Here is a 24839-nt window from a genome sequence, read left to right on the forward strand (position 1 = left end):
ATGTGTGAGAATATAAAGCTCATAATTGGTAGCAAGCAGTACCAGTCAAACATCTGGACACTCTTAAAATTTAGTTTGTTCAGGTTTCTGCATTGTAGATTAATACTAAAGTGGTCTAAACTATGAATATTAAATTCTTCAAAGTAGCTCCTCTTGCTTAGATGGAGACAGTTTTGTACATCTCTGCTGTTTTTTTCTTATTCAGCTCTATGAAGTAGAGTCACCTGGAATTCAGGCTTTCAGTTAACAGCTGTGCTGAACTCATCAATAGTTAATAACTTGAATTTCTTGTCTCTTAATAAAGTGTTTGAGAGCATCAGTTAAAGTAAAGTAGTGAAGAGGTAGAGTTACAGGTATACAGTGAATAGTGGATAATTGCGTATTTTATGGACTATAAGGAGCACTGGATTATAAGGCGCATTTTAAGCGACACTAGTAAGGAACAGGGGTGTCGCCATTTTTCCCATCTAATTCAGCAAATAACCAAAACTGTAATAAATAAAGTTAAATGAGCGCTAAGTATTATTAATTTAGGTCAGTCAATACAAAAAAATGTCAAAATATCCTCAAATATCCTCAAGTACTGTCACCGCAAAAACCATCAAAAACATTATGATGAAACTGGCACTCATCAGGATCACCCCAGAAAAGTAACTACTCAACTAATTAAAAAGAAATATACTTTAAGAAATAAAGGTCAGTCAATCTGAAAAATTTCAAGATATCCTCAAATACCCTCAAGTGCAGTCACAGCAAAAACATCAAAACATTATGATGGAACTGGCACTCATCAGGACCACCCCAGGAAAGGAACTACTCAACTTAAAGTTAAAGAAAAATATACTTTAAGAAATGAAGGTCAGTCAATGCAAAAAAATGTCAAGATGTCCTTAAATGTCCTCAAGTACAGTCGCCGCAAAGACCATCAAAAACATTATGATGAAATTGGCACTCATCAGGTCCACCCTAGGAAAGGAACTACTTAACTAAGTTTAAGAAAAATATACTTTAAGAAATGAAGGTCAGTCAATCTGAAAAATGTCAAGAACTCCTAAAATACCCTCAAGTACCGTCGCCGCAAAAACCATCAAAGCATTATGATGGAACTGGCACTCATCAGGACCACCCCAGGAAAGGAACTACTCAACTAAGTTAAAGAAAAATATACTTTAAGAAATGAAGGTCAGTCAATGCAAAAAAATGTCAAGATATCCTTAAATATCCTCAAGTACAGTCGCTGCAAAGACCATCAAAAACATTATGATGGAACTGGCACTAATCAAACTCAATACGTACCCCATACACCAGTTCTCCCACCATCCCGTTCCACATCTTGGTCTCGGGGTCTCTCGCGCCGTACTTCCCGTCTGAAACGATCTTGAGTTTGTACTGGTATCCCACGTGTTTAGCGATCTCAGCCGCCAGCTCCACACAGTACCCCTCATACTTATCATTCCCCACCAGCTGTGCATGATTATTCTTCAGCATCACGTACGGAGATTCCTACACAGCCCACAGGAGACAGGTGAGCACCATTACCACCCTGTTAATTACAACTGGTTATTCTAATGTTCAAATGTTACTTACTAAATACATTCTATGTAATTAAAAATACAGTAATTTTAAAATAACAAAGAGTAATCTAAACTAAATCAAGCAAAATAATCAGGAACAGATCACTTTTTATTCTGCCGTCATGAATAATAATATATAAATAAAAATATAAAGACTATTTAGGATATAAACTAGTGCTTTAATGTATACAATTAATCTGGAACCTTTAATAAGTTCATTTTTTGGGAAAAATATACCAAATGTTATCAAGTTTACAGAGCCTGGTGATGTTTTTTAGAGTTTCATTTACTGATGTTTACTGATGTACTGTCACATCCTGGTCTCGTCTCGTGTCTCTGTGTGTCTTCCCCACGTGACCTATGCTCCCCTGTGTCTCAGTACCTTTCCACCACCTTTGTCTCATTTGTAGCTCCGCCCCTTCCCCAGGTGTTTCCAATTATAGTGTGTTTCCTGTTTCTTTAAATAGCCCTCCTCTGCCACTTTGTCTCCGTCGGTCTTTGCACTTTCCCCTGTTGTTTTGTCTCTCTGTGTTTATTCTGCGTTTCATAGCCCTAGTTCTTGCTCCGTGTTTATTTCTTGTTTAGTTTTCTAGTTTCTTGTTTCTTCCTCGTTTCCCCAGTTCCCTGCTTAGTGTTTAGTTCCTTTCTGCTTAGTTTATTTATTATTGTCCAGCCTAGTTTTTCCCTGTCTAGTATTAGCTTCTTGTTTGTTTTCCCTTGTAAATATATATATATCCCTGCCCTGTTTAGTTTTGTTTATCTTCTTGATTATTCTTGGTAGTTTCTAGTTTCTTTGTGTTCTTACCTCGTTTGTTTCTTTGTTTATTTACTCCCTGTTTGTTTATCATTAGTACTTCTTGTTTTGCTTAGTTTATGGTCTCTAGTCTTACTGGTTTGTTTTGGTTATTGGTTATTTGTTTATCTAGTTTCATTTATTTGGTTCACTCCCTTGTTCCTTGTATATATCTCCCTGTTCCGTATTTAAGTGTTTACTTGTTTCTTGTTTCTTTTGTTACTTGTTATTTATTTATTAAATTATTATTTATTGATTTCACCCTACCTGCACTTGTGTCCGCTTTCCTCGTCACCCTGCCTGGGTATTTCTGACATGTACATTGTATACTCATTAATAAATATTTTTTAATGATGAGTGCACCAATATAAATGCTCTAGAATAACTTTTAACAATTAAAGATATGCAGTATTTTTTCTGCCTCTTGTAAAGTGGCAGAGTTTAAAGAGTTTAAGATTATTTTTTTTATTAATAAAATCATGTTTTTCACATTTATCATCATGTTTTAATAGTGAAGCGTTATAAAAAGGCTTTTTCTGTAGTAATAATAATAAGCTGGTTGATGAAAGCCTCATTGTACTTTATACTTTTCTGCATTTCTACAGTATAATGAACCCCATCAAATACTGAACCCCGAATAAATCTGTGGACCGATTCCCCGTGACTGAGCTCCGGGAAGAAGACGGCGTGGCAGCGCAGAGGCGGGTCGCTGCAGCGGGTTTAGAGACCGGCGGCTCTGACAGGTTTATTTTCGATGCGTCACGACAGAGCAGACCGTCCGCTGAGCTGAAACGACAGCGGGCTTCTGCTCGGGGACGCTCTGTAATATGATGCAGCTCTTCCACCCATACATTTCACACTGATTGGACATCCTGGGCAGATTTCTGGACACACAGAGCACCTGAGGCCCCACTCACCACTCGCTCAATACCAGCGCTGTGCCAAACATTCGAAAGAGAAGATGAGGAGAAAGAACGAGAGAGAGATAGATAGACAAAACTGGATTATTGAAAGACGTTTGCGTTTCATTACAGACTGTGGAATTGTATCTGTTCCTCTGTATACTGTATTATTATTATCCTCCGTTCACCCTGTTCTTCAATACTCAGAAACCCACAGTAGAGAAAACCACCACAGATCAGCAGTTATTAATATTATTACTGTTATTACTATTATTTGGGTGGTGTTGGTCATTTTTCTCAGCACTGCAGTGATTAGCACTGATTAGCATGGTGTTGGTGGTGTATGAGGTTCTAGTGTGTGTTAGTTGTAATGGTACGAGTGGATCAGATGCAGCAGTGCTGCTGGAGTTTTTAAACACCTCAGTGTTTCGCTGTGTTTCAGAGCTTTACTTTATATCTACAAGGTGTTTCAGCTGTAGGTAGGAGTGAGTAATAGTGGAATGGAGGACAGTGAGAGATGATTAAACTCAGTGTTTAAAAACTCCAGCAGCACTGCTGCAGTATCTGATCCACTCACTGTACCACCAGCTCAACACTCACACTAACACCTCATCCACCACCACCCCCAGAGGAGTCAATAATGAAGTCCAAATACTTTGTTACCTTACTTAAGGTGATCCATCACACCTGCACACGTCACGCCATATATCCAGCTGAAAGCCTTTAGAAAAATGTGTTTTGGGGAGGGGGGGTAGTGCACTATAGGACTCTGTGGGCGTGGCCTAGGCTTTTGTTCTTAATGGCTTCATTTTTTCCCCCTTATATTACTTTTTCTTTTATACTTTAAGTAGTTTTAAACAGTACTTTTACACTTTTACTTAAAGTGCTCAGGTGTTTCTATTTAGCCCTGCTTTAGTTCACTGAATTAGAGGTCTCTGATGAAGGACAGTATTTGGCTTTTGCTCGTTAATATTCATACATGCAAATTTATTACCTCTGATTGGCTAACAGCACTGCAGCAGAGAACACCTACCTGTCTTACCCCCCACAAAGTCAATTTTACAGCTCTAAAGCTCAAAGGAGTGCTACAAGAGACCGGTGTTCTGTCGAGTTGTGCTAACTTGTTGAATCGTGCTTCCCTAGTGTACATATTTAAGGTTTCAATAAAACGCAGAATCAACCGGAGATCCGATTTTATTTAAACCTATAGTTACATTATACAAGATGGCTAATGCTAACTAGCTGCTGTAAACAGAGCTGTAAGCTGACAGCCTCGGCTCTGTGGGCGGCCCTGAGCCGAGGAGGGCGAGGTCATGAACTAATGAGCTTGTATAGACACCCTAACATCTTTCTGATCAACTCATATTTCTGAGGATTTTCTTTTTATAACTACTGCAGACAAGAGAGGCTGAAGAACAGTTTCATATGCAGCATCATATACAACAAAAAAATATATATTTTACCATTGTAGAACAGAGTGAAGGGAGCATAATGCAGAGACAGATACAGGACTACAGTCTGTAATAAATGATTATAGATTATAGAACTACAAAAGGGTCCTATCTGCTCAGTGAAGCTGATACTGCTGTACTGCTTTCATTCACGCTTTCTCAGCCAAGTAAGACCTCATACAGCCTGGGAAGACACACTACATATTTCAGATCACTTCCTGCTCTCCAGATAAATCCCAAACCAGCGTTTATCCTCTTCACTGCACCCTCTCTGTCTCTCTCTCTCTCTCTCTCCTGATCACCCATTCCCTCCACGTCCCTCCATCTGCAGCCCTGCCTACACGCTCTGGCCTTTCCCCTGCCAGCCGAGAGACGGACAGGCCACATATCAAAGGTGAATAAATGCCCTGCGAAGCCGCGGATGTGAAGGAATTACTAAAACACAAAGCGAGGCAGAGGAACTCGCCGCGGAACCGGAACAGAACAGAGGGGACAGAGGAGGAAAATGAATTTTTCGGCTTCTGCTGGGAATTCAATCCCAGGCCCGCCTTTACGGATAAGATGAAAACACTCGGGCTGGGAGAGCAGGAGTAATGTCTCATTCACAGATCCAGCGCGGCGCCGGCTTTGTGCTTTTATCTGCGCCGCGCGCCACTATCATCATCTCGCAGAGCGCCGGGGCAAACCGGGCCGCGGAAAGCGGCGGCGTGCGGGAGCCGACCGCAGCATCCTCTCTTCCATATTTAGAAGACAACAGAAAACCGGCGCGCTCCTGCCGAGAACAACACCACCGTGTATTCCTAATACAATACAGAAGCTTTGAAGAAGTTCTGCTGTAAAAAAACACGCTTTCATCCGCGGCACCGCAGCCGGAGCTCTAAATCCGTTCCAGCGCTCCGGATCCGGCAAAGCCGTGCTTCTATAGGAGCCGTACCAGGATGGTGGTGACGATGTAGGTGCGGTTGTGAAATCCGTAGGTGTCGTTGCTGCCTGGCGTGAAGGCCGCCGTGCTCACAAACTTCTCGTCTTCATTCCAGTATCCTACCTGAGAGACAATCAAAGCACCAGAAACAAACAAACAGTGAGTGGAAACACAGACCTCCTTAAAAATACACACAGTGCTTATCTACTACTGTCTAACTATATAATTCCAATTACGAGTTTAAATCAGACTGAGCAAATAAACATTTAAGGTTAATTTTCCCAGACAGGCTATACAGCTCTGGAGAAAAATAAGAGACCGCTTAAAAATTATGAGTTTCTCTGATTTTACCAAATTGAAAAGCTCTGGAATAAAATCTAGGACCAGGAGTAAAGGCATAAAGTTATCCAAAAGCAGTGTGTAAGACTGGTGGAGGAGAACATGATGCCAAGATGCAAGAAAACTGTAATTATAACCCAGGGTTATTCCACCAAATATCGATTTTTGAACTTTATGAATATGAACTTGTTTTCTTTGTATTATTTGAGGTCTGAAAGCTCTGCATCTTTTTTGTTATTTCAGTCATTTCTCATTTTTTGCATGTAAATGCTCTAAATGACGATATTTTTATTTGGAATTTGGGAGAAATGCTGTCTGTAATTTATAGGATAAAACAGTTATGTTCAGTAATGTTCATTTTACTCATTCTATTAATATTAACATATACCTTTAAATATAAAAATCAGAGAAACTGATGCTGAAACTAAAGTGGTCTCTTAATTTTCTTTCAGACCTATATTTATATTTTCCTTTCAATAAGAAATATCTATGCCTGTCATGATATTACAATACAATATGTTGTGGACTTTTACACTATTATCGACCCAGAAATTACTGTGATAAACAATATTATAGTTGTATTTTAATTAAATGCCACTGATATATCAATCAATCAACCTTTATTTTCACTCAGGAATACATTGAGGAACCCACATTTACAATGTAGCCGAGCATTTATTATTATTATTATTATTATTATTATTATTATTATTATTATTATTATTATTATTATTATTATTATTATTATATACTGAATCAGAGCCAGTCTGGATTGGTCGCATGATTATAAATCATAAACAAATTTAGGAAAAAACATTCAGAAAACTAATAATCAGATAATTCATTTTACACTTCAGTGAGTTTTTAGTGTTAATTAAACATGTAATGACTGATATGACTGGCATTCATAATTAAATCACTTTTTTAATTGATTTAAAGAAACAGTAAATCACAGCCTTATATACTACACTCTAAGAAAAGTAAGTACAGATTTGTACTTAAAAGGGTACAAAGCTTGTCACTGGGGCTGTACCTTATATTGAGGTACAAAAAAGTACCTTTCAGTGAAAGTCCTTTTTTGTACCCATGGTTTTTGTGCCAGTAAAGATTATAATGATTATAAACATTATCATCAACTAAATATGGCTCAAAAACTTGATGATCCAAAATTGTCTGGCTTTCAAATAAAAAATGTGCAATTTAAATATATATTGTTCATTAGTACAGTGATACAGAATACTGAATGTACCTTTTGGCTGGTTAAATGGTACAAATTTGTACTTATTGCTGTTAGAAATGACTTTGTACTTCAAAGGGAACAAATCTGACCCTGTAAAGACCAGTATTGTACCATTGAGGGTACAATTATAAAGAATGTACCTTTGAGTACAAAAAAGTACTCATATCGTACCTCTGTTTTTTAGAGTGTATACTGTAAATATTGTCACCGGGAAGGCCTACTTCCCCATCAACAAAACAAAGCCGAGCCACGACAGCAGTCCAACCTGTTAACCCATGTGCTGAAGTCAAACAAAACAAACAGCACATGGAGGCGGAGGGCGGAGACTGGAACTAGACACGGCTGGCGTGCGATAACGAGACCAGCTGCAATGCAGGACGGGAAGCATAAAAAGGGCCAGAGGAGCCGCATTGGGAGGCGAGTTCCCGAGGAGACCACACATACTGACGGCTTTCTCTCTTGTCCTCTTTCCACACAGGTTCGGCAACGGACTCGGACCCATAAGGAACGTCCCTCTGGCTGGAGCTGCTCCCTCTGTGCTTCTCCATTCCCCCGTCCTTCCCTCTGCTCGCCACTGCCTCCAAAACTAAGAGGATCGGCCCTGCCTGCCTTGAATGGAGAGCCAATTAAAAGCCGTGCCCTCTAAATAGGAGCAGATTGGGACTTTTGGTATAAGCTTTATGTTGATTTCTTCCCGCCTCAAAGGAGGTGTAGTTTTCGTAAGCCCATTTTTTTTGCACCCGTTTTCAGGCTACGGCCTAATCTGAACAGTTTTGTTGTAATTTGGAAAATAAAAGTACTGTGGTTTGCCCAATTTGGTTTCCTGGCCTCTGTGTGTTCTGCTCTCTGACGGTTCCGGTCACAATATTCTAAAGTATTTTTCACAACAGAACGTTTGTACTGCATGATGATGCTTGCCACTTTTTTAGCTTACCAAATAATTAAGATTTGTATTTAGCAGCAATACAATTACTATTCTTATTCACTATATATTCACTTACTTTAGATCAAGCTACACTCTAAAAAACAGAGGTACGATATGAGTACTTTTTTGTACTCAAAGGTACACTCTTCATAATTGTTCCCTCAAAGGTATAATATTGTTTTCTACAGGGTCAGATTTGTTCCCTCTGAAGTACAAAGTAATTTCTAACAGCAATAAGTACAGATTTGTACCATTTAACCTGCAGCCAAAAGGTACATTCAGTATTCTGCACTGATGAACAATATATATTTGAATTGCACATTTTTTATTTGAAAGTCGACAATTCTGGATCATCAAGTTCTTGACACATATTTAGTTGATGATAATGATTACAATCTTTATAATCTTTACTGGCACAAAAATATGGGTACAAAAAAGGACTTTCACTGAAAGTGAATATATACAGCCCCAGAGACAAGCTTTGTACTCTTTTAAGTACAAATCTGTACTTACTTTTCTTAGCGTGTATTAAAGGTGAAAGCACACAGTAGCTGCCTCTTTTCTTCGCCAATATAAAGGGTTAATTTCTGTTAAAGTACATCAGTATTTGGGATTTATCTGAGGTTAATTCTTCAGCTAAAATCTAGACACTTACTTTCTTTGGCCCTGTGGGTTTGAGCTCCATCACGCTGACCGTGTAGTTGGTCCTCCGGCCCTTCTCGTTAAACTGGATGTGTCCCGTTAAGCCCTCGATCCGGACCTGAGACAAAAGCCCGGGGGAAAGATTTAGTGAGACAAAGAGATGAAAGAGCTTCAGATCTCTTATTTCTCTCTCTCTTTCTGTCTCTCTCTCTTTTTCACACACTTCAGGGATGTAGAGGGAGATACTGGGTGGCAGGATGGGGTTAAATGACCAAGCTTAGCATCATCAGCATCACCAGCTTCAGCATCTCAACATCCAGCCTGAATTCCCTCAGTCCAGCCTTCACCCGTCACACACACACACACACACACACACACAGCCTCAGGCTAGTCTGGGAGAGTCTACCTCAGTCTGGAGCACACTTAACACACCAACACACCAGAGACTTCCTCACACATAGAGAGGTGTGTTTTTATAATGAGGGGAATCTGTGTTCTGCCAGTCTGGAATCACCTGCTCATAGACATTAGCCTATACACCACATAAACCTTGCCAAAATTCATGGGACAGGAGTATGTGGGTTAATCATAAAGTGTTAGCTCATGTTAGGGGTGGCTAACATCAGACATCATTGCATTGGACAAGATGCAGAACAAAGCGAATGTGAAATTTATACCATGAAATTCTCCTTACCAAGGCAATTCAAGAAGCTGATGCTACTAACTTTAGTTACCTTATCGGTTCTTCTTTAAAACTGAAAATGTCTTAAAAATAGAATTAACACTTTAGCTTTATTCCTACTGATATTCAGGTCTAAAAAACTAAAAAGACTCTTTGAATCTACTCCAGGAATTGACTGGCAATGACTCTAAAAAGTTAACTCTAAAACTCCTGGAATCTAATTCTGGAACTGACTCCTGGAATCAGCTCAGGGTTTTGATTTATGAAATCAAATATGGGAATCTACTCTTGCAGTCTACTTTTGAAACTGTCTCCTGCAATCGGCTCTGGGGATCAAATCTAGGAATCTACTCCTTGAATGAAACCTAAAACTGACTCTAGAGTCGACTCTGGGGATTGACTACTGGAACTGACTCCTGGAATCAACCATGGGCATCGACTCCTGAAATCCACTCTGAGGATCAAATCTTGGAATCTACTAATGAAATGACACCTGAAACTGACTCTACAGACGTCACTTGGGATTGACTTTGGAATTCCAACACTTCATCCTAGAAATCTACTCATGTAGTTGTCTATGGCATTCGACTCCTGGAAACGACCCCTGGAGCTGACTCATGAAATCAACTCATGGAATCGACTCAAGGAATCGACTTCTGGAACTGACTCCTGGAACTGGCTCTTGGTATCGACATCTGGAATTTACTCCTGTAATCGACTCTGGGAATCGATTCCTACAATAGACTCATGAAATCAACTTAGGGAATCGACTCCTGGAACTGACTCTTGGTATTGAGGTCTGGAATCGACTTAGGGAATCAACTCTGTGAATCAAAAATTGGAATCTACTCTGGGGATTAAATCTATGAATCTACTCCTTGATCGACACCTGAAACTGACTCTAGAGTCAACTCTCGGGATTGACTCTGGAATTCCAACACTTCATCTCACTTTATCTTCGTCTCTGGCGTATATCTCCTGGAATCGACTCAGGGAATCAATTCAAGGAATCGATTTAGGGAACTGACTCTGAATATCAGCTCTTGAATGTAATTCTGGAATCGACTCCTGGAATCGACTCAGGGAATTAACTCTGGGGATCAAATCTAGGAATCTACTTCTAGAATGACACCTGAAACTGACTCTAGAATTGGCTTCTGGGACTGACTCTGAAATTCCAACACTTCATCTCTAGAATTCTGCTCATGAAACTCTCTCTGCCGTTTGTCTCCCGGAATCGATTTAGGGAATCGTCTCAGGGAATCAACTCCTGGAATCTAAATGTGAAACTGATTCAGGGAATCGATTCTGGAATTGACTCCTGGATTCGACTCAGGGAATCGACTCAAGGAACTGAGTTAGAGAATTGACTCAGGGAACTGACTCAGAGTATCAACTCTGGAATCTAATCCTGGAATCAGTTCCTGGAATTAAATACTGGAAAGACAAGTGGAACTGAGTCAGGAATCAACTCTGTTGATTGACTATGGATTTCCAACACTTAGAATAAACTCTGGGAGCCAGGGAACCAGGAAACTCCTGAAACTGACTCTTGGGTTCGATTCCCATCAACTTCAATCAACTTGGGGAATCAACCTCATATTTTGTGGTATTTTTGTTGTCCTGTCCTTGAAACAAACTAAATTATGAAATCTGTGCTCCAGAGCATCGCTGCCTTTCTTTTTCCTGAGTGTTTTACCTGGACAGAGATTCCAGTCATATAAGGTTTTGTGTTTTTGTGGCATCCTGCCTGCCAGCTCGTATCCTCAGAGTTACTATTTTCATCAGACGCCACCAGCCCGGAGACGTAAAGCTGCCGCGGGCGAAATGAAGTCAGGTGTTCATTCCCTCTTTTATCTTTTTATAAATATAACTTGTCACAAGAGATTATGACCAACATAAAGGTTTATTGCGAGCTGTGTTTGTTTACTATCCGCCGCGTCACATTCGATTGCGCTGCTCTCTCTGGTCAATCAGGGCGAGGTTTATGAGGCAGAATAGAGATGTAATTTGTTTTCTTGGTGCTCTATTCAGCCTCTCAAAATAGATCTGAATCTATGCCAGTCATGTGTGTGAGCTAGTTTATGCATGAGAGTGAATCGTTGTGTGTGCGAATGTGTGTGTGTGTATGCATGCATAAGCATGTGTGTATTTGCATAGGATTCCTCAGGGTGGGCTACCTGCTGCAGAGCTCTCTGAATGTCGATGCCTTGTCCCCAGGGGGCCGGGGGGTTGGCCAGGCATTCTCCAGCGTTGCCGCGTCGAGATATGTCAATCCTCTGTCTGCGGAGGTTCTGGAAGGCCGTGGACATCACTTTAACCCCGTCATACGTGAGAGCTCCAGTGTACTGAGAAACAGAGACAGAGACAATGAGATGGGGTTGGACATTGAAACTGAAACACCTGGATTTAGAGCACAGTAATTTATTGTGGTGACGGACAGTTCTGGTGGAAACAGGAGAGCTGAGGTGCACATTGAATTCTGCGTGATTTGATCAGCCGTGGTTTTATGTTTTTTGGATACAATCCGGGTTAGCACCCGAACATCCCTTTCAGACAGCTTCCTCTTACAGCGTCCACAGTTAATCCTGTTGGATGTGGTTGGTCCTTCTTGGTGGTTTGCTGACATCACCCTGGACACTGTGGCTCTTGATACATCACAAAGACTTGCTGTCTTGGTGACAGATGCTCCAGCAAGACGTGCACCAACAATTTGGTAACTCTGGTATGTCACCCATTATGTTGTGTGCATTGCAATATTTAGAGCAGAACTGTGCTCTTACCCTGCTAATTGAACCTTCACACTCTGCTCTTACTGGTGCAATAATGTGCAATTAATGAAGATTGATCACAAGGCTGCTCCAATTTAGCCATGAAACCTTCAGTTTCATTGTCCAACCCCTGTATAGTGTCAATATCTATCATAAACAGCTTGCAATCTATGCAATGGAAAGACCTACGTTTATGTTGCAGTAAAGACTGAATCAGACATAGCACTTTGAAATTATTAACACTGTGCAAAACGAAGTAACTCACTTTACAACATGTAAACTGACTCTGTATCCCTGTGTATCTGCAAAACTTTTTTTATAATTATTAATATAATAAACCAGTTTTTTTTCTAGGATTGCCCTGTATTTAGCTCCATTCATTTTATTTATTTTTTTATTATCTCTGACCAGGTTCCCTGTCCCCGCTGAAGAAAAGCATCCCCACAGCATGATGCTGCCACCACCATGTTTCACTTTGGGGATGGTGTGTTCAGAGTGATGAGTAGTGTTACTTTTCAGCCACACAAAGCGCTTTATATTTAGGCCAGAAAGTTCAACTTTGGCCTGATTTGACCACAGAACCTTCTTTCACATGTTTGCTGTACAAACAGCACTTCTTACATCTTTCTTATTTCAACAGTGGCTTTCTTCTTGCCACTCTTCTTGACAAAATGTGAAAAAGTTCAAGGGGTATGAATACTTTTGCAAGCCACTGTATCTGCTCCAAAAACTCCTACTCTATTGGCAGCAAGCTGTCTGTGTGCATTTGCACATTTGTGTCAGCAGTCGGCGCAACATAAAATAGCTGATTGCATTCATTAGAAGGCTTGTCAACAAACATTTGTACATACAGTTTATGAGTTGGTGGATTAATCATTGCAACCGAATGGGAATGTAAATTGTAATCATTTTCTAAATTGAAGTAATAAAGTTTAATTGAGTTACTGTCACAGCTCTAATCTAAGTGTTGTCATGCTTTGCTGTGAGTAAATGTGAGTAAATGTGCGTCAGTTAATGACTGTCCTCGCACTAACAGACTGCAGTGAGAGAAACAGCAGCACGCCATCGCTAAATTCAATTCTGCAGCGCCGCCTCCTCGCTGGTTCCATGTTGGCCTCGCATATGGATGCATGTGATGAGGCTAGGAAAGGTTAAAGATGGGCCCCATCTGAGTTGTACACTGTACAAGGATGACTAGATGGGACCCATGAGAGATTAAAGGCATTTTTAGTTTGGGTTTGGATGGATTTCGTTTTATTTGGGTTGGATGGATTTGGTTTGGTGGATTTGGATTGGATGAACTTGCTTTTGGTCTGGTTTTGGTTGGACTTGATTGGGATAAGTCTGATTGGGTTTGGTTTGGTTTGGTTTGATTTTGTTAGAATGTGATTGGTTGAGTGTGTCTAGGTTTGCTTGGAATTAAATGACTTTGGTGGATTTTGTTGGGCTTGGTTATGATGACATTGGTTAGATTTGGATAGGTTTGGTTTAGTGGGTTTTGGTTTAAGTGAACTTGCTTGAGTGAGTCTGGTTTTGGTTGGGATGAGTTTAGTTGGTTTTGGTTTGGTTTCATTACGTTAGAATGAGTTTGGTTAAGTGTGTCTAGGTTTGCGTGGAATTATATGACTTTGGTGGATTTGGTTGGGCTTGATTATGATAGGATTGGTTTGATTTGGATAGGTTTGGTTTAGTGGGTTTTGGTTTAAATGAACTTGGTTAAGTGAGTCTGGATTTGGTGGGTTTGGTTGGGCTTGGTTGGGATGGGTTGGATTTAAAAGGATGTGATGAGTTTGACTGCGTTTGGTTTTGATTAATTTGGCTAGGATGGGTTTAGTTGAATGTATCTGGGTTTGGCTAACTTTGGTTCAAATGGGTTTTCTTGAGTGGGTCTGGTTGGGTTTAGGTGAGTTTGGTGGATTAGGTTGTCCTTGGTTGGGATAGGACTGGTTTTGGTTGGATGTGGCATTGTTTGGTTGGGTTTGGTTTGGAAGGGCTTGGTTGGGATGGAATTGGGTTTGATTTGGAAGGGCTTGGTTGCAATTGCTTTGTTTGGGTGAGGCTGGGTTTGGTTGGGGTAAGTTTGTTTTTCTTTGGGTGTGGCTGGGTTTGGATGCGTTGTTGGGTTTTTGTTGGATGGCTTTGGTGGTGATGGGTTTGGTTGGGTCTGGATTTGGTTGATTTGTTTGAGTGCATCTAAGTATAGATTTGGTTTAAATGGGTTTGGTTTGGCTGCACTTGCTTAGGTGTGGCTGGGTTTGGTTTAGATGGGTGTGGCTGGGTTTTGATGGGTTTTCTTGGGTGTGTTTTTTTTTTGGATAATTACTAATTATTGTATTCCCACCTGGCTAAAATAATTAATTTGTCCAATTTAATGGACTACAATGTACAGATGTAAACAGGTGTAATGATATGACTTTTAAGAAAAAATCCATACACACCTGGAACCCAACTAACCCAGGCTGGGTTCTTAATGAAGATGGGTCAGCTGTGCAGAGCTCTTACCTTTAGTCCTCTTTTGGGAACTTTGGGGTCTTTATTGTCGAAGTCCATCCACTGCTGCACTATTCTGCTGATGTTTGTATCGTCGTAGTTCACTAGCTGGAAGCCGGTGACGTTGGCCTCGCCCTTCTTAAACTCTGTCAGATCAATGTCCAGAAACCCCTGCAGGAGAGCACAACAGAAAATACAGATATGTTAATTACATATTCATCAAGAGTTAATTACTTGAATTTCTTGTCTCTTAATAAAGTGTTTGAGAGCATCAGTTAAAGTAAAGTAGTGAAGAGGTAGAGTTACAGGTATACAGTGAATAGTGAATATTTGAGTAATGTTCTAATCCAGATTATGTCAAAAACTACTCAACTACTCTAGTAAAGATAACATATTACTATATAAGAAATGAAGGTCAGTAAATTCAGAAAAAAATAAGAACTTTAAAAGTATCATCAAGTGCAGTGACCACAAAGAACATGACCATATCAAAAATGATATGATGAAACCGGCTCTTATCAGGACTGCTCCAGAAAAGTAAGACTTGGAGGAGTTGAATGAGGAGGTGTGTTATTCTGACTGTTTCCCTCAAAATTTCAATTGTGGCATAGGCCCGTCACGATAATTACATTACGATATATTGTACAATATATTCACAAAACATCAATTATTTTATTTATCGAGGAACGCCCATAATGGAATCAAATTTTATTAATATAAGATATCGTTGCTGTCCAATGAAAAACAAGTATTTGTTTAGTTTACTACAGAATTTAAAAACACAAACTATCCCTTACACTGTGTCAAAATGTTTTGATAAATGGACCAATGAAAATACTCCAAAATGACCTAAAATAAACTCTTTTACACTGACTTCAATTGAAAGTTTAGAAGGTTTTTTTTTTGTCTTTCCTGTAAAGTTGCTGTTTTGGAGATGCTTGTTTTTCATTGGACAGAGACGATATAGGCCTGTATTAATGATCACATGATCTAGTTACTTATTGTTTAATTGTTCACAGTTTTGTACACAATAATTTCTATTGACCCTAATATCAGTTTACACTATGCTTTATATCAATGTGAATAATCAGAATGTTCTTTTTATTTATGGGGAAATTTTATTTTTTGGGGGAAAATTTCATATATATATTGTTAAGTATTAAAAATGAATTACTGTAAAAAAATGATGTAATTGTAATTTTGCTAAAACAAAATTGAAATTATCATTATATAAGTGGCATAAAATGGTCTTAAAATGACATAAATATTGTTTATCGCAATTATTTATGGTACAATATATCATCTACACCTATTTTTGCATGAGTTCACAAAAAATCACAAAAGAAAATGTGTTTTAAAAAAGTTTAGAAGTATACCTTAGTAACCTTTAGGCACAGGACTATTAATAAAACCACGTAGAGTACATATTCCATCCTTTATAACTACACTCCATTTGCCGTGATGCTGAGGCCTGTGAGTGGGGCTCCATTCTCACACTGTGGGCGAATAAATGGAAAATCGTGCTTCTTCTAAACAGGCCTGTGGTTTAATGGCTGCTTGTGGAGGAAGCTCCCACATTACCAATACAAATCTGCTGCCGGTGTTCCCATTCCTGCGCTCTGCCGCTGGACGAGGAGCTGATCTGCAGCTCTGAGAGAGTAATTTTAGCTTTAAACAATGTGGAGCTGTTAAAGGAGGAGGAGGAGGTGAAGAGCAGAAGAACGCCGGGCTCCAGGTTAACACAGAGAAAGAGAGAGAGAGAGAGAGAGCGCTCGGCCGCTCGCTCAATGAAAAGCGGCTAATCCTTTTCATTCACTTAAGGTCGCTTATCCAACAAAGCCGGGCCCTTATCCTCGGCGCGAGCCGGAGAACGGCGTGCCGGAGAGCCCAGCCAAGTTTAAGAGCGCGGAAACAACAGCCTGCCAGGAGAGGTAGCTGGAGGCCCGACTCTAATCCCAATGTTACTGTTAATCTAAGAGCTTCTGCGCATCTAATCAGCAGCACCAGCGCAGCTCCTGAACACTGCAGCCCACCGACTCACCGCCTCGACCCTTTACCTGCCTCCTCTCTAAAAAAAACAACCCAAAAAGGCAGTCTGTAGAGAGTAAATCATAGCAGCTGCGCTTATTAAAGTGCATGTGTTTTATATGCATTTCTATAGCTTTATGCCACGGCTTCATTCTGCAAGGTCGTTCCTCAGGACCTCCCAGCAGTTGGATTATAATGCTCACCTCGCTCAGGTCAGAGGGTGTGTGTGTGTGTGTGTGTGTGTGAGAGTGTGTCTGGGCTCACAGGGTGTGTGTGTGTGTGTGTGTGGGTTTAAAGCTGTGATCTACAGGTGTGTGTGTGTGTGTTTGTACGTGAATCTGCTTTTTGTTTGCGAACACCACCAAGATATACTAATGCATCTCAAAAAATAATCACTGAATATCATTAAAAGGTTCAGTTCAAAATATGAAACTCTCTTTAATTGTTTATTTCTTTTATTGTTGATGCTTATGGCTCAGAACCAATGAAAACCCAAAAATCAGTGTCTCAGAAAATTAGAATATTATATGACACCAACTGGTACTTTTGGTAGTGTGCCTGAAAAAGTCCTGCTGGAAAATGAAATGTAAATACCAGGTAATCGCATGGCCTCCACGTGGCTGGGCACGTGCTTGTAAATGCAGCAGCTGACAGCCTTTTGAACGCTGTGCACCTCAGTCGGGCACAGTTTTGTGCAGATATTTCCAGTTACAGCCAAAATCATGGTCCAAGACAACGCTTGGAGGGGGCGGGGCTGATGAGGTCGCAGGTTTATGTTTTCTGTTTTTTTTAGCTGTTTTCTGGAGGGAGGGGCAGAGAGCCTCACACAGGCCTCAGAAAGAACTCTCCACTCTTCATCACTGATGAAAAGTCCTGCACTGTTTAAAATCACAATATTCAGCTCTGGAAGATATTAAGAGACCACCTCAGTTTCTGAATCAGTTTCTCTGATTTTGCTATTTAAAGGTTTATGTTTGATTAATATAAACATTGCTGTTTTATTCTATAAACTGCAGACATCATTTCTCCCAAATTCCAAGTAAAAATATTGTCATTTAGAGCATTTATTTGCAGAAAATGAGAAATGGCTAAAATAAAAAAAAGATGCAGAGCTTTCAGACCTCAAATAATGCAAAGAAAACAAGTTCATATTCATAAAGTTTAAAGAGTTTAGAAATTAATATTCGGTGGAATAACCCTGGATTTTATTCACAGTTTTTATGCATCTTAGCATCATGTTCTCCTCCACCAGTCTTACACACTGCTTTTGGATAACTTTATGCCTTTACTCCTGGTGCAAAAATTCAAGCAGAGAGACAGAATGAGAGGTTGTTGTAAGAGAGTGTATAGTGAAAGTAACTGTACTCATCTCACGGAGGGTGTGACCTATGAAAGTGTTGTTCTGCAGGACGACCAGCACGTCTCCACGGCCCTGAGAACATCTGCTGCCCGACAAGATACACCACACCTCTAACACACACACACACACACACAGGACCCAGTGTCCCACTGCCACACACACATTCACACAGTTCCAGACTGTAATATGCTGGTTTGCTGTGATTATAGACCACTTAAAAAAATAGGTTTTTCCTTGATTTTACCAAATTGAAAACCTCTGGAATTTAATCAAGAGGAAGATGGATGATCACAAGCCATCAAACCACCAAACTGAACTGCTTGAATTTTTGCACCAGGAGTAAAGCAGCATAAAGTTATCCAAAAGCAGTGTGTAAGACTGGTGGAGGAGAACATTTTGCATTATTTGAGGTCTGAAAGCTCTGCATCGTTTTTGTTATTTCAGACATTTCTCATTTTCTGCAAATAAATGCTCTAAATGAGAATATTTTTATTTGGAATTTGGGAGAAATGTTGTCTGTAGTTTATAGAATAAAACAGCAATGTTCATTTAACTTAAACATAAACCTATAAATAGCAAAATCAGAGAAACAAAGTGAACAAAGTGCTGTTCAGAGCTGTAATGCACAGCTGAATCCCAGATGTCTCCTCGTGGTTTTGTAGGGCACCATGAAAGCCCTGGAACAACTGCTTCTGAATCTACATAGTTAATTATGGGTTTAATATAAAACTCTGTACCACAGTGAACTATCTGGTGGTAAAACAGAATTCTGAATGTGATGCTTTAAACAGGAAGTATAGAGCCATCTGAGAGTTATAGCTCTCATTCAAAGCCAGCTTTTAAACACTGCACAAGTTTAATCGAGGCTCTCTTCGTAAAACCACAGTTATTTCCAGCTGCTGCTGTTCTGTGAGTTTGTTTATGGCTGAGGTGCACCTCTAAAATATATAACACTGATGCTGGTTATAGTAATAATATATTTACTTTATATATTTAAGGCAATGTTTAAGCAAGAGCTGATAGCGGGTGCCTGGTGTCCAGTGGTGTGCAGTAAGGCCCCTCTAATCCCTCAGAGAAGGGGTGAAAATAAGTGCATGTAAATTATTACATAATATTAAATTAGGAAATATATATTATAGTTATTGTAAACTATAAGCATTTATACAACAGTTAGTTCCGACCTCACAATCTGATTGGTTGAGAAGTGTTCTAGCTGTGATGATATTTGTGATAACATCACAGCCTTCTCACACTAAACCTGTATCACTCCGCCAACGCGTTGCTGAGTAACGGCATATTTATATACACAGGACAGCTTAGAATCATCAACGGCATCAGCGGCAGTGTTAGCTTAGCACAGGCTAGCGCTCAACCACGGCACGCTCGCCCGCAGCGCTGGAAATTTTGATGATATAAATTTTGCTTTCAAGCTAACTTTCGTGGTGTTATTCTGTATGAACCATACACCGTTTTGTAGTTAAGTTTCAGTTCTGTTACAGTTGTGGTGGAACTACTTTTTGGCGGAAGGCAAAGTCCATATTAAAGCATATTCATTCTCAATTTCTTAAAGTTCTTTGATTTATTTTCTTTACTCATTTTGTAAAAAAAAGAAACTGTTGTATAAAAGCAACTGTTGCTTTTATACAACAGCTGTGATGATCTACAGTATTCGCCTTTGGCTCGTGCCTACGACCGAATCACAGCCGTGATGTTATTCGTGATAACACACTCCCTCTCGTGTTCTATTGCTTAAATATTTCATGACTTCACTAAAATAAAAAACAGCAACTAAAATTAAGCATTAGTTTGTGTTTTTCAGTTGCTATAGGACTCGTATCTGACTGACAGCTGTACTAACCAATCAAAACTGCTTTTTAAAATGGCTTTTGTATTTTTTGAAGGGTGTAGCAATGAGTTTTAGCAAGTCGTAGGACAATCTAATTAATCAGATTCATGATTTTCATGGCGGGGCCATGGCTGTCTAAGCAGCATTCTGATGAAGGTGCTTCGCATTGGTTAGTCGTAAAATGGCGCATATGCTGGATTAGTTCAAAAGTTAGCTAACTATAATAGAATTGCGACTGCAAATGAAACAGATATTGTGTTGTATTCTGATTAAAAAGCCCTTTTAAAGGCTATCCTTCAATGTGAAACTTCCATGTGTGTACTTAATGTTTTGGCAGCCCTGGCGTAATTATTGTAGACCTACAAATTAGTGATCTTTGTTGAACGGCTGTACTTGTAGGAAAATTAAGCACAGAAAAAACTTTGTTGTGGTCTGTTGTACAGTAAATGGTACTTTTGTCCTTTGTAGCTGTATTTATGGGCTGTTAATAATAAGGTGTATTAAGGTGTATTGTTAATATAACTAAGTCAAGACGGAGAATATGTGTATATATATATTATATATATATATACACTGCACGCCACAGCTGGTGTTTGGCTGGATTTGTCCACATTCAGTGCAGGAAACCCCACACACACATCTCCCACAGGTCAGTGCAGAGCTCTATATCTCTCCTTGGACATGGCAAAAGTCATGGGACAGTATATTTTAAGCACTCTATAAAGGAGCTAGGTCTATACAGGAAGGAAGAGTGAGAGTAGTGAGGAATCATTCAGAGAACAGCAGAGTAGAGCAGAACAGCCTCAGATCAAACCACTGCAGCTCAGAAATAAGAGAGAGAATTCAGCGCCTCATTACAATCACACAGATACCAAATCACTCTCTCTCTCTTTCTGTCTCTCTCTCTCTCACTCATATTCTCTCTCGCTTTCTCTTACTCTCTTTGCCCCCTCTCTCTCTCCTAAACTCTCTCTCTCTCTCCCTCATAAAGTCTCTCACTCCCCTCAGTCTTACAGTGATTTTCCTTCTCTCGCTCTCTCTCTCCTACTCTTTCTTTTTACTCTTCCTCCTCTTTTCTCTCTCTGCACTTTATCCCTCTCATTTTACTCTCTCTCTCTAACTCTGTTGCTTTCTCTCTCTCGTTTCTCTTTATCACTTACTCTTCCCACTTACTTTATCGCTTACTTTACTCTCTCTCTATTATCTTTCTTTCTCTCCCTCCCTTACTCTTTCTCTTTCACTCTCTCTCTTTCTTTCTCCATCATTCTCATTCTTAGTCTCTCTTTCCATATCTCATACACTATGATTCTCTCTCACTCACTTATACTCTCTCTCTTTACTTATGCGCTTTTCCTCTCTCTCTGCTCTTTCTCTCTTTCTATCTCATTTATACTCTTTCTTTTTACTCTTGTTCTTATTCTCTCTCTCTGCACTTCATCCCTCTCATTCTACTCTCTCTCTCTTCTCTGCTGCTCTTTCTCTCCATCTCTCTCTCTCTCTCGTTCTCTCTTTATCACTTACTCTTCCCACTCACTTTCTCGCTGACTGTACTCTCTCTCTATTATCTTTCTTTCTCTCCCTCCCTTACTCTTTCTCTTTCACTCTCTCTCTATTTCTTTCTCCATCATTCTCATTCTCAGTCTCTTACACTCTCTCTGCAACCCTTTCTTACACACACTCTCTATGATTCTCTCTCGCTCACTCATAAAATGTTTACTCATGCGCTTTTCCTCTCTCTCTCTCTCACTTTTTACTCTTGCTCTTCTTCTTTCTCTCTGTACTTCATCCCTCTTATTCTACTCTCTCTCTCTAACTCTGTCTACTCTCTCTTTTCTCTGTTGCTCTTTCTCTCTCTCGTTCTCTCTGTATCAGTTCAACAGTGCTTTATTGGCATGAATGTAACAATCAACACTATTGCCAAAGCATAAAACAGAAAACAAACAATAATAATAATAATAATAATAATAATAATAATAATCATCATAATAATAATAATTAAAAGTAAGATTACATACATATAATTATAACAATAGAAATTATTATTTACAGATTAACACTTATAATTATTATTAATGATAATTCAAATAGAAGGAAATAAGAGTGTGACTTTATAAATGTGTAATAATAAGCAATAAATCAGTAATATTAGAAATTAGTTATAATAATTTATATTGTGTGGTTTTGTCACTTACGCTTCCCACTCACTTTATCGCTTACTGTACTCTCTCTCTGTTATCTCTCTTTCTCTCTCTCCCTTACTCTTTCACTCTCTCTCTCTTTATCTCTCCATCATTTTAATTCTCAGTCTCTCTCTCTCTCCCTATATCTTACACCCTCTCTCTGCAACCCTTTTTTACACACACTCTCCATGATTCTCTCTCACTCACTCATACTCTCTCTCTTTACTTATGAGCTTTTCCGCTCTCTCTCTCTCTCTCTCTCTCTCTCTCTCTCTCTCTCTCTCTCTCTCTACCTACCTCTCTGACACTCCCTCTTTCTATTCTCTCTCATTCTTAGTTCAGTTCAGTTCTGTGGTGCTTTATTAGCATGAATGTAATTATATACACTACTGTCAAAGCAATTAATAATAAAAGTAAACGGATATTAAAAATTGATAATAAATAAAAATTTGTAAATTAGTAAATAAATAAACATACAGATTAGAGAGAAAAAATAGTAGAAGGTTAGTAAAAGGTTTAGTGGTCAGTAAAGGAAGTAAGTAAAAATTGTCACAAAAGCACCATAACAGTACAGTCATTAGTAATGATTGGTGGATGATCTCACTCTCTCTCTTTTTTACTCTTGCTCTCTCTCTTTCACTCTCCCTTTCTCTCTCTCTCTCTCTATCTAAATATATAGTATGTCTGTTTTACACGTTTCTAGTGGTGGTTTTCCACACGTTTGTTGATCTAATGTTAAATAAAGATCATGTTTAAGTGTCTCTCTCTCTCTCTCTCTCTCTCTCGCCCGGCGCTCCCTGAGCTGATTCTCCATGCAGGCAGATTACCTGCTGCGCTCTTCACGAGCTGCTCGGAGTCGAGCTTCAGCGGCTCTTTAATTCCTCTCTTCCTCCGTTCTCTCGTTTCTCTCCCTCTTTACAAATCACCTGATCAAAGCTCCACAGTAACCAGGGACCCCCGCTCCTGCTGCAGCACCAGAGTGTGTGTGTTTCATGTTTTTTTTTTTTAATCCTTTTATTTCAGGTCTCTGTATGTGTGTGAGTGTGTGTGTGTGTGGAGCAGCTCTGTTGTTGTAGATGAAGCTCATTATGAACTCCACTGAGATAAACCTGCTTTCACTGTTTTCTGACACTCAGGAGCCTCCACTGTATTTATTACAGTACAGAAGAGTGAGGCTGGGTTTAATCTCAGCACTGATGGGTCTCAGACTGTTACTGGGGGGGGGGGGTGTGACATATTATACTATGCAATATATTGCAATAATATCATAAACATGTTTGACAAGACAAAAAAAAAACTCTATATTGTGACAATAGAGATATTCTGTTGTATTTGTTTTGCTATTTACTATTTAAGTAGTAGATTTTTGTTGTTACATTAATATTAATATGGTTTTGTTGCATTTTCATTTTGTTACACTATTATTATTTTATACAAACTCAGGGTAAATTGTTCTATATACAAAATAGACAAACAAACTGATACACTCCAAGTCTGATAATTCACACTTCCTTGCCATGAGCACACTGGCCAGTGTTGAACCTCACTCACAAGATAAAACCTCACAACTTATACAGATGTGGGCTTTCCCGAGCCATCGCCTCTCTGCCAGCAGCTTGGTGGAGTGCCGGATTATAAGGCACACTATCAATGATTGTCTATTCTCTGCTCTATTTTCATACATAAGGTGCACCAGTTTATAAGGTGCATTATTTGACACTAGTAAGGAACATGGGAGTTGCCATATTTATCTTCTAATTCAGCAGGTCTTTCTGTTGTAAACTGTAAATCTTAAAAAAATAAAAAAATATATTTCAATATCAAAAAAGCGCTGCATGTTAATCTACACAGATTTCTCTCCTGGAAACTGTTTACTTATGTGAGTAAAGCGCTTCCATTTATTTACAGTAAGCTTAGATTTACAGATTTCTACTAAGGCTGAGTGCAGCAGCATTAGCATGAGCATTAGCGCTAGTGCGACGTAAATACCACCCGGCAGCTCTACACTGAGGAACTCTGTTGCCTGTTCCGGTAACCCATGGCTATATTAGCTAACGGTTTGTCCCATGTTGCTTGTTTTAACACAGTAAATGTGCAGACTACAGTCCAATATACTTGCCTCTGAATGCTGAAAAAGCTAGCACTTAGCGCGGTTAGCAGGTAATGCTAATGCTGCTCCAGCAGTGCTAGCCGGGGATAGCAGCAGGCTACAGACTCAACTCGGAACAGTGAAGGAGCTATGGCGTAGCATGGCTAGCAGCTAATGATAATACTACTCCAGTTTAACACTGTATAACACTGTATTTCACTGGTTTATCTGTCTAAGCTGCACTGTCGAGTTTTGGGAAAAAAGGATTTTAAGTGCACCTTATAGTGCGAAAAAAGGTAAACTATAAACTGAATCAGAAAGTTTACTGTTGGTTTAAACATGAGGTAACTGCATGGCCTCCATCCACATGGTTGGGCTTGTAAACCTGGGAATGTGTGGAAAGCTGTCCAGCACAGTTTTGCTTTATTGCAGATATTTCCAGTTACAGCTGAATTCACGCTTTTAATCCCAGAAAAAAAACAGAAAAAGATCTTATTTACCTTTTAAAAAGCAATTTAAATGCTTGATTAAAGAGCTGATTACTGTTGTTTTGCTGTTTATATCAGGTTTTGAGAGCTCGGCGCTGACTCAGCTCTTGATTGGTC

The 24839-nt window shown here is 39.5% G+C and overlaps 1 protein-coding gene across 3 annotated transcripts in view; it reads right to left on the reverse strand.

Annotated features, from left to right (window-relative positions):
• The window catches only part of gria1a (glutamate receptor, ionotropic, AMPA 1a), a 151435-nt gene that overhangs the window by 65518 nt on the left and 61078 nt on the right, over positions 1-24839 (reverse strand). For all 3 annotated transcript variants that reach the window (XM_022684311.2, XM_022684310.2, XM_049483882.1), the window contains exons 6-10: positions 14744-14902; positions 11651-11818; positions 8802-8906; positions 5655-5765; positions 1297-1503 (exon numbers count right to left, since the gene is read on the reverse strand). In XM_022684311.2, coding sequence (XP_022540032.2) covers positions 1297-1503; positions 5655-5765; positions 8802-8906; positions 11651-11818; positions 14744-14902 — 750 coding nt within the window. The remainder of the gene's footprint in view (positions 1-1296; positions 1504-5654; positions 5766-8801; positions 8907-11650; positions 11819-14743; positions 14903-24839) is intronic.

This window comes from Astyanax mexicanus, chromosome 10 (genome assembly GCF_023375975.1).
Source record: "Astyanax mexicanus isolate ESR-SI-001 chromosome 10, AstMex3_surface, whole genome shotgun sequence".
Classification (NCBI taxonomy): Eukaryota; Metazoa; Chordata; class Actinopteri; order Characiformes; family Acestrorhamphidae; genus Astyanax; species Astyanax mexicanus.